The sequence below is a fragment of the Notolepis coatsorum genome (genome assembly GCF_963971535.1).
Source record: "Notolepis coatsorum genome assembly, chromosome: 15".
Taxonomy (NCBI): Eukaryota; Metazoa; Chordata; class Actinopteri; order Aulopiformes; family Paralepididae; genus Notolepis; species Notolepis coatsorum.
Window position 1 is genome coordinate 44,575,084 of NC_140179.1, and position 13,904 is coordinate 44,588,987.

The following is a 13,904-nucleotide window of genomic DNA, read 5'->3' on the forward strand; positions in this document are numbered from 1 at the left end:
GGCCGTCTACTTATTTCATTCTCACCACAGAGACGTTGAGCGCGCGCATGTTGGCGAACTCCGTGACCTCGCAGGTGACACCGTTCTCATTGCAGACTGCCAGTGTGGACTGGATGCCTGTGGGGCCCGTGGCGTCTTTAACGGTCTGTAGACCCTTGGCCCAGGCTGACGAACACACCAACCAGAGGAAGGCCAGGGCTGCCGTCAACGCAAAGTCCTGGAGGAGGAGAAGAAGAATTATATGCATATTAGCTCTGCGTGACAGGGACACTTACCAACATACCTCTCTCTCTCTTTCTCTCTCTCTCTGACTCTCTCTCACAGACACAGCACACTTAGCCTTCAACTTGTAGTACACACACACACACACACATGCACACATGCACACACATGCACACACACACACACACACGCACACACATAGCCTTCTATGTACGTCATTCTCTTAGGCTACGTTCACACTGCAAGCCTTAGTGCTCAATTCTGATTTAGTGCTCAAATTCGATTTCTTTGTTTGGCTGTTCACATTATTATTATTATTATTATTATTATTATTATTATTATTATTATTATTATTATTATTATTATTATTATTATTATTATTATTATTATTATTATTATTATTATTATTATTATTATTATTATTATTATTATTATTATTATTATTATTATTATTATTATTATTATTATTATTATTATTATTATTATTATTATTATTATATATATATTTTTTTATGTGGCCAATATCAGATTCCAGTGTGAACTGGTCACGCCTGAACTGACCCACATGCGCAAATGAACAATAGCGAAGATGGTCGTAAACATGGAGGACACTGAAGTCACAGTTTATAGTTTAATTTATAGGTTGATGATAAAAGGAGGTGAAAGAGTAATTTCTTCGTTCAATATGTTTTCAGACCGGTTGGTGATTTCAAAGCTGGTTGCATTGTGTTGCCACGTGCACACGCGCTCCCGCGCATGCGCATAAATGCTCCCTCGCGTGCGCACAGACTAAAGACAATGCCTAATTGCCTCTAGGAATGGAATGTAACACATTTCATTCACAAGTTTTGTGTGAATGTATCTGAGAACGTATTTGAACACACCTGACGACCTGCACTATTGTTATGCAACGTAGCCAGGTGGGTACTTGGCGAGTTGGCGCATCAGTCGAGTGCAGCACATTCCTGTGTGCATGCGCGTGCACATCCGTGCATGTGTGTGCGTGTGCTTCTGCTCACAGAGCCGGTTGCTCGGCGTGCAACCCCGTCCCATGAGCAACGCACCCCTGGTTATGATACGTCCCCCACAGAGTGACTCCTGCCAGCGCAGAATTGTGATGAATGTCATTCTAGAATTATGTCAAAGTTGCATGGATTCCAATATGACAGTTCAGACTGAGGTCTGGGGTCGCAGACCTGTATCTGATTTAGGACCACATGAAAGTGGCCCATATCAGAATTGAAAAGATCAGATTCCATGTGATTTGTGCTGCTCACACTGTTGTGTTTCTGTTGGGCTGCAACGATGAGTCCACGTGGTCAATGACGTCGAGCATGACATTTCATCAATTTGAATATTCATGACCAACACAAATCCTTGGCGTAAAAGTGGAAATAGTTTCTAAAGTGTGGATTTCAGGATTCATTAGTTAAAAAGGACATCAATCCTAGGGTAAGCATGCAAGCCTAGGTCAAAGTTAAAATTTGTTCAGCTTTGACCTGCAAATCTGTGTGATTCACCATCGATGCTCAACGAATATGGGAGCATCTAATAGGATTTCATCATGTGATTGGTTGAACTCCAGACAGCATTATATCATGTGACCCTAGCCCTAACTCATGTGATTGGTTGAACTCCAGACAGCATTATATCATGTAACCCTAGCCCTAACTCATGTGATTGATTGATTGATTGATTGATTGATTGATTGATTGATTGATTGATTGATTAATTGATTGATTGATTGATTGAAAACGTTATTAACAGATTGCAGAATGGGTACAATACAGTACGGCTCAATACAAAACAATTATTAAGGGGTTAAGCAGACCAGAAAAATACTTTCGTCTCGTTTACATCGGGGTCCCCCATTTTCAATTCATCAGGACATTTATGACATACAAGACATACAGATATACAGAACTGTGTAGTAAAAAGAGATCATAAAAAATGTATACATATGAAGGGGAAGAAACTGTACATTGGTGGGGGGGGGGGGGGGGGGGGATTTGGACATTTACAGGGGCCAGTTTCTAATTGCAGCTACCCGTAGGTGATTGGTTGAACTCCAGACAGCATTATATCATGTAACTCTAGCCCTAACTCATGTGATTGGTTGAACTCCAGACAGCATCACTATCACAACATTTTCACCAAATTAACCATTCTGTGTTGTCAGCAATTTACCAGTGTCTTCAAATACAAGTAAAACGATGATATGTATGACAGATTCTTATATACGGACGAATCAACATTCAAAGAGACAGGGGTTAGGTATTGTTAGTCTTATTAGTCCCCCGTTATCGAGTCTCTTCTCTTTAGACAGACGTTTGGCTGTAAATACAAATACTCACAAACATGGGTCCGAAGTCAGAGTCCTTGTAGACGTGCATGTAGCCCAGGTACACCAGCAGACCCACCATGGAGTACAGGAAGCAGATGATGGCCACGCCCACAAAGAACTCAGACGAGGAGGCGGAGTTTCCCATCATGTGTGTCTCTCCGACAGTGTGGTTACATAGGGTGGCGTTGTCTGCGATGAGCGGGACCTGGCTTAACCTGGAGGTGGCTTAACCTGGAGGGCCGAATAGAGCAGAATGGGACAGAATAGAACAGAATAGAATAGAAAATAATAAATTAGAATAGAGTAGAATATGAAAGAATAGAACAGAATAGAAAACAATAGAATATAATAGATTAGATTAGAATAGAGTAGAATATGAAAGAATAGAAAATAATAGAATAGATTGGAATATGAAAGAATAGAATAAAATAGAAAACAATAGAATACAATAGAGTCGTTACACAGGGTGGTGTTTCCTTCAGTAAATTGGATCGGGCTTAGACTGTACATATTGGACGGAATTGTACAAAATAGATACAATCAATAGAATATAAAATCCATAGAATTGATAGAATTCAAAATGGTCTCAACCACGGAAGTGGATGTTTCCCTCACTGGGACCTGGGCCAGGTGAGAACAGAGGTTAATACTTAATACCAGTTATAATGTTAAGTCCGGGGAGGGAAATACCAGCCACCAGCTAAATGCAACTAGTTTGTTTGTAGTGAATGTGGCAGGTCTAGTTGTTCTATCGGTTAACACTAGAACAGCAGGACCAGGTCAAATGACTATGAAGCTGCAACACCCGCCCTCCTTGATTTTTCCTAAATGTTAGAATTCAAAAGAAGAACGTTAAATGCTGTTTAACCCTTAATCGCTGTCTGTTCAGTAGAAAGCGATCTAGCTTAGCACAGACCACTAGCCTATAGCTTGGGAACTATGGGAGAGGTGTTTCCGGCCAACAGCTAGGTTGGCTGATTCGCATGTGCTTCCATTCATTTGTGCTAAACTAGGCTAGTTGATCCATAATCCATAGGCTACCTTGCAGCTGGATAGCTTTCCACTGAACGCACAGAGAGGAAATTGGTATCTATCTTCTTGTCTGACTTTGGAGAAGACGGTGAGTCAGACTTCCCATAATGTTGGCGTGTCCCTTTAACCATAAACCAGCCGAGCCTCCTCCCAGCAGTGGGATTTAGAGACAAGCTTAAGAAGAGCTTGGCAGACAGAAGGACAAGACGGTCACCTGAAGGGGTAGTGGAAATAAGCGTTGAGCGTTTCATTCCTCCCTGTGTCACAGAACAGAGACACCACGTTCACCCCGGAGTAGCCGCCACAGCTTCCAAACGCAAATATGGCCGTTAGCTGTTTAGAGAGAGAGAGAGAGAGAGAGAGAGAGAGAGAGAGAGAGAGAGAGAGGAGAGAGAGAGAGAGAGAGAGAGAGAGATAATTAGAAGGAGCAGGGGGAGGGAGACACAGAGGATGAGAAGATAATGGAAGAAAAAGAAGAGAGAGAGGGAGAGAGACAGAGATAGAGAGAAAGAGAGATACAGAGAAAGAGACAGGGGGAGGTATATATGTGATAGAGACAAGTGTATACAGATAGACAGAGAGAGAGAGACAGAGAGAGAGACACAGATACAGAGAGAGATAAACAGAGGGACAGAGAGAGACAGGGAGAGAGGGGGGAGGGGCAGCCCCACCACAACAGTTGATAGCAGCATCACAACAAGACCTGATAAGACAGATCTAACTGATATGAAGCAACATCATTTTTGCATCCAAACTAGGTTGTGTACAGTGGATACCGACAGGGATCCTGACCTGGACCCAACAACTAAGTTCTGTTCAGCAGATAGACATGCACCCTGGACCCAACAACTAGGTTCTGTTCAGCAGATAGACATGCACCCTGGACCCAACAACTAGGTTCTGTTCAGCAGATAGACATGCACCCTGGACCCAACAACTATAGGTTCTGTTCAGCAGATAGACATGCACCCTGGACCCAACAACTATGGTTGTCTTGTTTCTATTTGTTTTTGTTTACAAGGCGAGAGAGCCAGGGTGTCACACTCACAGATGGAGAGGTTTTGGCTGAATGTGGTTATTTTTTTTTCTTTACCATAGAAAGCAAGTTAAATATTAGACCTTCTCTTACAAGTTGAAGGTGTCCTCTGACACTAAATTGACATGTAGATCCAGCAGAAAACAAGTTTGTTTGAGACTTGTCCATCAAGTGTTAACAACAGTGTGTGAAGGTCCCGCCTACTTTGCCCTTACGGGAAAAAAAAGTGTCATAGTATTTTGACGGTCATTTTAGTTTTACCATGATACCGGCCATTGTATTAATAATTTACTAGGGCTGTCCCCGACTAAGGATTTGGATGGTCGACTATGATTGGGCAAAATTTGCCGTTAGTCGAATATATATATATATATATATATTTTATTTTTTTTTATTTTATGATTCCATTTGGGCTGTGGGGGGTGCTTAATGTCTGAAGGAGTCGACTGAAGGCTTCTTGTCCTCTGCAAAAGCATGCAATTGGTCCACTGATGGATACATCTTGATATTTGTCTAGTCTAGTGTGTTCATTAGATGGGTGAAATCCTCTTTCAGTGCCTCTGTGCCCGTTTTCGTAGGCAGTTAGCCTCTGGTATGCGTGCCATTAGCGTTAGCCACACTTCTAGGCCTCTTTTCTTTTGGAAAGAATGATACAAATAATAAAAAAGAATTAATTTTATAAAACTTTTTTTCTTTTTGTATTCGACTAAGAGGTTGGCAGTCGAGACTCGACTATGGCTCCTTTCGACCGATTAGTCGACTAATCGACTAATAGGGGTCAGCCCTATAATTTACCATGGTACTGCGATGGTAAAAGTAATGTTATATGTACATAATATACTTGTAAGGATTCGTTGTTGGTGGTGTGGACCCAATCGCAATAACAGGAACGAGAGAGATAGATAGGCAGGACACAACGGGGTGTAGACCGTGTAGTTGGAAAAAGGCTATTACTTCGCTTCAACTACAACAACAAAATCATAAGTACCACAGCATAAGCTGGCAGATAATGATAACAACGGATGAGACAAGAAACGTTTACAAACCGACAGGGGAGTGACAGGAACAGACAGAATATATAGGGACACTAATCACTAACAAGACACACCTGGGCAGAACAAACAATGACGACAATATCTAACATGACAGTAAGGAACAACAATGATACATACAAATACAACACTAAACCAGGCCGGGAAACAGAGTGGGCAACACACACAGGAATACAATACACACATTGAACATTGACGTAAACATTGAGGACAACAGGAGATTTAACATATGGAAACCGATTAACAGAGGGAGTAGTAACACATTGAGTCCGCTAGAGGGAGCTGCATGGCAGGCCTTCTGAGGCGGAGGGATCGTGTGACCAGCCTGTGCAGGAATTGAACCAGGCTGGCGCGGATCCTGACAATACTATTGTGGTATAATCTAAATATAAAGCTGACATTTTCAAAACATCTTATGACCACCTGCCAGCGAAAGGTCTCATTGAGTCATGGTGACCTACTCAATCAACCCTGTCAAAAGAAGGTCTCATTGAGTCATGGTGTCCTACTCTAAACAACACTGCCATGAGAAGGTCTCATTGAGTCATGGTGTCCTATTCAAACAACCCTCCTATCAGAAAGTCTCACTGAGTCATGGAGTCCTACTTTATCAACCCTGCCATCAGAAGGTCCCACTGAGTCATGGTGTCCTATTCAAACAACCCTGCCATCAGAAGGTCTCATTGAGTCATGGTCTCCTACAGTATGTGGTTATTCCATAATTTATTTTCAAAACCCAGCCTGTGCTTTAGCTCCACCTATTTTATAAACCTATGCATTATGTGATTAAGAGATCCCCCCCCCCAACAAATCTCTTAATTACATCTAGTCTATACCATGTTTTTTATCCTTATAGTTTCCTAGTTATTAATCACCAGCCATGCACGAATGCCCTTCAAGAAGCCTATTAGGGCTGGGCGATATGGCCTCTAAATGATATCGCGATATTTTTTGGCCATATCACGATACACGATATATATCGCGATATTTTGACATTTCCTCTAAAGCACTTAAAAATGCTTGATTTAACCCTTTGATGCATACAGTCACGCCAATATGATGATTATAATAAGTCCCTGCAAAATATGTTTCCATTATTAAACCATGAAGATGCTTTAAAAAATAATTAAATGAAAATGTACTAAGAGTAGTCTACTGACACACTAATAAAAAAAATTATTTACATCTAAGACAATTTATATAAAAACTATTGGGTGCCTAAGACTTTTGCACAGTACTGTGTTTTCTATCCACTTTAGCCAAACACACACACACATTATATATATATATTTATACAACGGCATGCAAATTTCTCGATTCTGATTGGCTGAAACAGTCAATTTACACGTATGTATTCTTCACAATTCCACGCTCCTGGTCCCAGGACCCGCCCACAACTGAATTACAATCACTCCGCCGTGCGGATTTTTAGGAAAAAACAAGATGGCGGACAATAATCTTTAACAAATGGATATGGTGATAGCGTCATAACGACTAAATATAAACCGATTCTGTCACGGCGAATGTCTTAGTTCTTTAAACAATGTTGGATGATGTAATTAATGGGTCATGAGTCATTGTGGAACAAAATAAAAATCGCGCGGATTGATTGATTGATTAATTTGCATTTTTCTTTAAATTTTTCTTCTCCTTTCTATAGAAGCAGCTGGGAGGTGCGCTGTTTTAAGTGAGGGTGGACTGAATGGATATGTTGATAGCGTCATAACGACTAAATATAAACCGATTCTGTCACGGCGAATGTCTTAGTTGCTTAAACAATGTTGGATGATGTAATTGATGGGTCATGAGTCATTGTGGAACAAAATAAAAATTGCGCGGATTGATTGATTGATTAATTTGCATTTTTTTTTTACCTACTTTCAAGCAGCTGGGAGGTGCGCTGTTTTAAGTGAGCATGGCCTATTGAATTGATTGATTGATTGATTGATTGCTAATTGTATTACTGTCCGCCTGGTTTCCAACTGGTTAAGTTTAGGCTCTCTTTCGAAGTTGGTTAAGGTTAGAGTTTGTCTTTAGAGCAGGGCGATAGACCACCAGCCCTGGTTCCAAACTCTAACCTTAACCAACTTCGAAAGAGGGCCTAAACTTAACCAGTTGGAAACAAGGCGGACAGTAATACAATTAGCAATCAATCAATTCAATAACCCACGCTCACTTAAAACAGCGCACCTCCCAGCTGCTTCTATAGAAAGTAGGTTTAAAAAATATATATATACTTTTTTCCCCCTATAGAGCAAAGAAAACTTTTTTTAATTTGTTTTACCTACTTTCTATAGAAGCATCTAAGAATGAAGTTCTATAGAAAGTAGGTTAAAAACTAAAGAAAAGTTGGATGTGTTAGTTGGTTGGATGTCTAGGTGAAAGACAGTTGGATGTGTTAGTTGGTTGGATGTCTTAGTTGAAAGACAGTTGGATGTGTTAGTTGGTTGGATGTCTAGGTGAAAGACAGTTGGATGTGTTAGTTGGTTGGATGTCTTAGTTGAAAGACAGTTGGATGTGTTAGTTGGTTGGATGTCTTAGTTGAAAGACAGTTGGATGTGTGGAGGCAACTTCTCTTTTTTGTTGTTGTGGGAACTACTTTTTCTGGCGGATGGTTTTTTCAATAAATCTTCGATTAATGTGTGTTTATTGTATAGCAATAAGGTTGGATGAATGTGCCAGTTGTATAAAAGCATTACACCACTTGTAGTCGTGGTTTGTGAAAAATAAACCATGCCTAGGGGGGTCTAACGACCACCCCAAGGCATGGTTTATTTTTCACAAACCACTCCTGCGCGTGATGTAATGCTTAAATACACACTACTGTGAGAAAATAATAATCACACACAAAGCCTTACAAAGGGATAATGGCTTATAGCAGACTTAATGATTTTAGAATATTTCAGATAATGAAATTAAATGTTTATATCATCAACTATCCAGTTAGTATTTATACTGTAACGTTTGGCCACTTTAAATCATTGAATGGGAGAATTGAGAGAGAGAGAGCGCACGTTTGAGCGTTATGATGCTCCGTAGCTGAGAGAGAGAGAGAGAGAGAGAGAGAGAGAGAGAGAGAGAGAGAGAGATGATTCTCCGTAGCTGAGCAGGATTGCATTTTGCCAACACAAGTTGGAACCTGGAGGAAGCGATATAAGGAAACGAATTGCCAATAAATGTGAAGTTATCTTTGAACCTGTTGTCAAGCGTTTTCAATATACCCCCCCCCCCCCCCCCCCCCCCTCCTCACTAATGGAACTGGTGTTGCAGAGTCACGTTAGTAAGTTAGGTAGACACTGAAGTTTAGCGTTAGCTGAACGGCTAACTGGCGTTAGCCAGAGGCTACTAGCATTAGCCATGTTGATCAATTCTATTCATGTCTCCTCCTCGACTTTCACTGTTTGTTGTTGATAACTGTGACGCGGCTCTCGCCTTCTGTAGTAGCGAAGCAATAGTATCTGCTGTGTGCAGTCACAGTGCACTGCTGACAGAAGTGGATGAGAGGAAATTATATTAATGCATCGGTTTTGACCGATGCAAAGACGCTACAACAAGATGCATCGCGAGTTCAGCCTGAATTGTAGCCGATGCGGACTTATTCCACCGGTGCACTTGTAACAGAGGCAACTCACCCCTGCCACGAATTCGACCATGCCTTGAGTGGGAGTCGAACCCCAGGCGTCCGCACTGCGGGCGACATCACAAACCGCTGCGCCAAGAAAGGAATTCCCTCCTAAGCGCTCAGTTTGGATGCCTCTGGGGAGTGAGTTTTACACCCGTTACACTCACCCCCCCTAAACTCACACCACCCAAGGCATCCGGGTCACGGCACCAGTGTAACAGAGGCAACTCGCCCCTCCCACGAATTCGACCATGCCTTGAGTGGGAGTCGAACCCCAGGCGTCCGCACTGCGGGCGACATCACAAACCGCTGCGCCAAGAAAGGAATTCCCTCCTAAGCGCTCAGTTTGGATGCCTCTGGGGAGTGAGTTTTACACCCGTTACACACTCGCATCGTCAACGTTTATGCCGGCGCACCGATGCAAATCGATGAATCGTCACATCACTACTATACACGGACTTCACGGTGGTGAAAGTAGGGAAGGAGCTGGTAGTATGGCCATGACCCCACTTATATATGAGCGGATGTGGGAGTGGTCAGGCAGGTGGGTGCGTACACGTGGTTGAAAGTTTTCATGATAGCATATGATTAAAGGGATAGTTCCAATAGAGCAGAGCACAAAGCTATACGAAAAATAACTTCCGTTTTCCCCGTAAGTTTCGTTTTCACCGTTAGTTCTCAGCAGAGCAGTGAGTAGGAGCAGCTGAAGGTTCGGCTCTCCCCGACAGGAGTCGGCTCTTAGAGCCGGCTCGCTCGTGAACGACACATCACTACTTTCCACTGCTCAGGTGTGTCTCCTCCTCCGTCTAGCTACCTGTATACACACCTGTAACCAAAGACACTCTAAGAAAGGAAGATGACACATTACAAGCTGCTCCAGTTCTCTGTATCCTCCCTCACAAAAAAAGTTATTATAGAAATACCGCAATATCAGTATCATGGTTTAAAGCTACAGTAATTATTTTCTGACCACTATAGGGCAACAAGGAGCCATTGTAAACAAACCACTGCCTCTCTTTCTCCCTAAATGAAAGCCTCTCTTGTTTCACCAAAGTGATCATTGTAAATACATTGTGTATTATAACACTGTCTTACTGATCAGATCTTCTGTAACTAAGAGAAGAAAGTGTTTTTGTGCATCAATTACTAGATGTCAACTACAATAATACATACAACTTTATCTTGGGCATTTCCTGGTTAAACAAGGTAGATAAATACTTCACCTACAAACACATTACTGTTCTGACAGCACAATCCTACTATAAAATGAGGAAGACTATGTCCTTCTGTCTGTCCATCTGCATCCATTTTTCCTCAATGGGTTGGCCAATCAATCTGATATTGCACATGGTCATTGCGCATTGGCAGTGTTTGCAGAAAAACATTACCGGGTATTCTTGCTAACAACAATTAGTGTAACGTCAGGCTAGCAGTAGCACTACCAGAGTCAAGTGTTCTAATGTTGGCATCTGCAAGTTCACATTAGCTAGTTGTTGTTGACTGGTAATAGCTAGGGAGGGGTGACCAAATCTATATGATCCAAATGCAGGACAGCATGGCGATTCTGCAGGAGAGTGCATCGGGCAGAGGTCAGAGGTCAGTGAAGCTGAGAGTGCTGGACTGTAGTCCACTCTAACTCAACACAACTCCAGTAGCCAGCAGTGTGTCTCTCTGTTCCAGCAAGACAAGGCACGGTGGGCTGGGCGATATATCGAGTATATTCGATGTATCGCGGCTTGTTCTACGTGAGATGTAGTAAATTACTATATCGACTCGTGAACATCGAGTATATGTTGTCACGTCGCGGCTGATATGAGACTTGCTTTAGTGCAGAGCGTTCCTCTCATTTCATTATAGACAGACCAGCGCGGACCTTAAATGACATGCAATTGTAATTTCATTACACAGACCAGCGCGGACCTTCAATGACATGCAATGGGCTAACGTTAGCTGCTAAGTTAAACCATAAATAGGCTAAGCTACCTAGCGTTAGCTCTTAGCTGCTAACCCTGGAAGCGCTCAAAGCGGACTCCACAACACTAGTTCCATTCGTGAGGAAAGGGGGTGGGTTATATTGACGACGTTTGACAACAGAGGTTTAAAGATAACTTCATATTTATTGGTTATTCGTTTCTTGCATCCAGTTTCAATCTCTGTGTGTTCAACTTCCTGTGTTTACATTCGAGTGTGACATCATCGCCTACGGCAGATTATACGCTCAAAACGCAACCGCGTTCTCTCTCTCTCTCTCTCTGTTCAATGATTTAAAGTGGCCAAACGTTACAATATAAATACTAATTGGATAGTTGATGATAAACATTTAATTTCATTATCTGAAATATTATAAAATCATTAAGTCTGCTGGCCCTTTGTGTGTGATTATTATTGTCTCACACTAGGCCTAGTGTGTATACATTGTGTGTGTATGTGTTTTTAGCTAAAGTGGATAGAAAACACAGTACTATGCAAAAGTATTCTTAGGCAGCCAAGAGTTTTTATATAAATTGTCTTACAGTAGATTATTTTATTTTTAATAATAATATAAGCTGCATATAAGGAATACAACCAAATCCTCTGTCATACCATAAAATTGTATCATTATTTTGCATCGTGATGAATCGCATCGTATCGCCCCGAATCGCATTATGTTGAATCAAATCGTATCGTATCGTATCGTATCTCAACAGGGGGTGAATCGTATTGCATCGCCCGGTGCTTCAAATGTATCGTTAATGTATCGTATCGTTAGCACCGTATCGAGATGCGCATCGCATCGGCCTCAGTGATGGAGATGCACATCACTAGTGTAACTGAGGGGTACAATTCCCTGACTGTATTACTAGATATGATACTTACTACCACTACCTTTGTACTTAATATTCGGCCACCCAGTACACGGCATAAATATATTATGATGAACACTGTCACGTAGATGAAACGGATCCAACACAAATGTACAAATTAGAAATAGGTCTTTATTTCTACACAGCGATGGTGTGTAGAGCAAGCACTTAATCAAATCAATCACATTTATGAATGGAAATAGTATGCACTTTTATGGCAAGAGTATTCGTCGGTATATCAATAGAGAATGTCCAATCTCTGAAGGCGCAGGTGGTACATATACGACCTGGAATAGTTTGGGAATAACAGCAATGATACTTTAATGATTATATACTGGATACACTAGAGGGGGTTAATCCGGTCGCTTGTAAGCCGACAGGAGTAGGAAGGGGGGGGGGGTAGAATCCGGCTGCCTCATCCGGCCAAGGGTATCCCAGGTGAACCCACTGTAGTGCCGTTCAATGCGCCGGCGATCCTTGGACCACAGATGAAAGCAGGTGGACTCTTTGTGGGCCGGCGTCATCCGGTCCACGGAGGAGAGACGTGAAGCGACCTCGTCCTGCAGAGCGTCTCCTCACCTTGCGTCCTCTCCAGGGGGGGGGGTTCCAACACACGGCAGTGTCGGGGGTCTTTATCCATGGAATAATCAATGTGTACAAAGCATAATCCGTGCCTGGGAAGGCGGGCTGTCGTCGGTAGAATAATCCGGTATACAGGTCCACTCGCTCGTCGGCTCTGGGGCTCCTCGGGTGCAGCTTCACGTGGGGTCAACCACCCTGGGTAAGCAGCCAGTTCTCTGCCCGAAACGATGGGGTACTGACTACGGTAGTATTCTCACCGCACGAAGCACTATATATTAACAGACTATTATTAGCTTAATAGACTACGTCCAACTCGACGATATAGTGCCAAATATGACTATTCAAATATTAATATACACGATGTCTCAATACCGATGGTAGGCGAACTTGGCCTTACTCCCACACGTGGCGTCGCGGGGAGGCTTTACGTCTGTGACTCTATTGGAGGGTAAGAAACTGGACTGAAAAGAAAGTCCTACTTTAGTAGCGCAGTATATATACGCACTATGAACAAATAGTCCCATTAGTGGTGCGGTAGCCAGATTCCTACGCGGAACTAGGACTTGTTCGTACATGTGGAGCGGTACGTTTGAACTGGGTCTGAGGGGTATGGCAGCCTGGCACCAAGGTCTCGACCAATAGTAGAATGGAGACTATTATGGGATGTTCAGTAGGCTAGAATGGATATTCAATGCATATTGTACAAGGAATATACAAGGGATATCAGGGAATATTAGAGAATATACAAATACAATTAAATATATATATATAAATAAATATATATATTCGGTTTAATCTGGCCCTTCACAACAACTAGTGTATAGCACCGCTTCAAGTTTAGTGCTAAAAGTAGTTAGTTGGTAAAAGGAGCTGCGTTGACATTGTGCTTTTGTTTTCTCTCTCTCGCAAATTTTCGGGAAAAGAAAAGGATAATGTCTTCACCACCGGAGAGCTTAGACGATTATCGCTCTGACCTCCACCAGCGCTTCACAGTCGCGGCTTCCTCTGTGCGTCGTGGGGCGTTCCTGGCTGGCAGGTGCGCCTCAGCGGCGTCCGGAGGAGAGTGCACGTCGCAGAGGGGCCGTCAAGCTCCCATCTCCTGTGAGGTGGCCGAGTTCCGGTTCTGGTTCCCCCACCGGAGGGCAGTCAGCCAGTAGGGGATTTGCGACGC

At 42.6% G+C, this 13,904-nt stretch overlaps 1 protein-coding gene across 1 annotated transcript in view; it reads right to left on the reverse strand.

Moving 5' to 3' along the window:
• The window catches only part of sypl1 (synaptophysin-like 1), a 32,262-nt gene that overhangs the window by 3,799 nt on the left and 14,559 nt on the right, over positions 1 to 13,904 (reverse strand). Inside the window, exons 2-4 of the mRNA XM_084330103.1 lie at positions 3,813 to 3,931; positions 2,577 to 2,781; positions 26 to 217 (exon numbers count right to left, since the gene is read on the reverse strand). Coding sequence (XP_084186229.1) covers positions 26 to 217; positions 2,577 to 2,781; positions 3,813 to 3,931 — 516 coding nt within the window. The remainder of the gene's footprint in view (positions 1 to 25; positions 218 to 2,576; positions 2,782 to 3,812; positions 3,932 to 13,904) is intronic.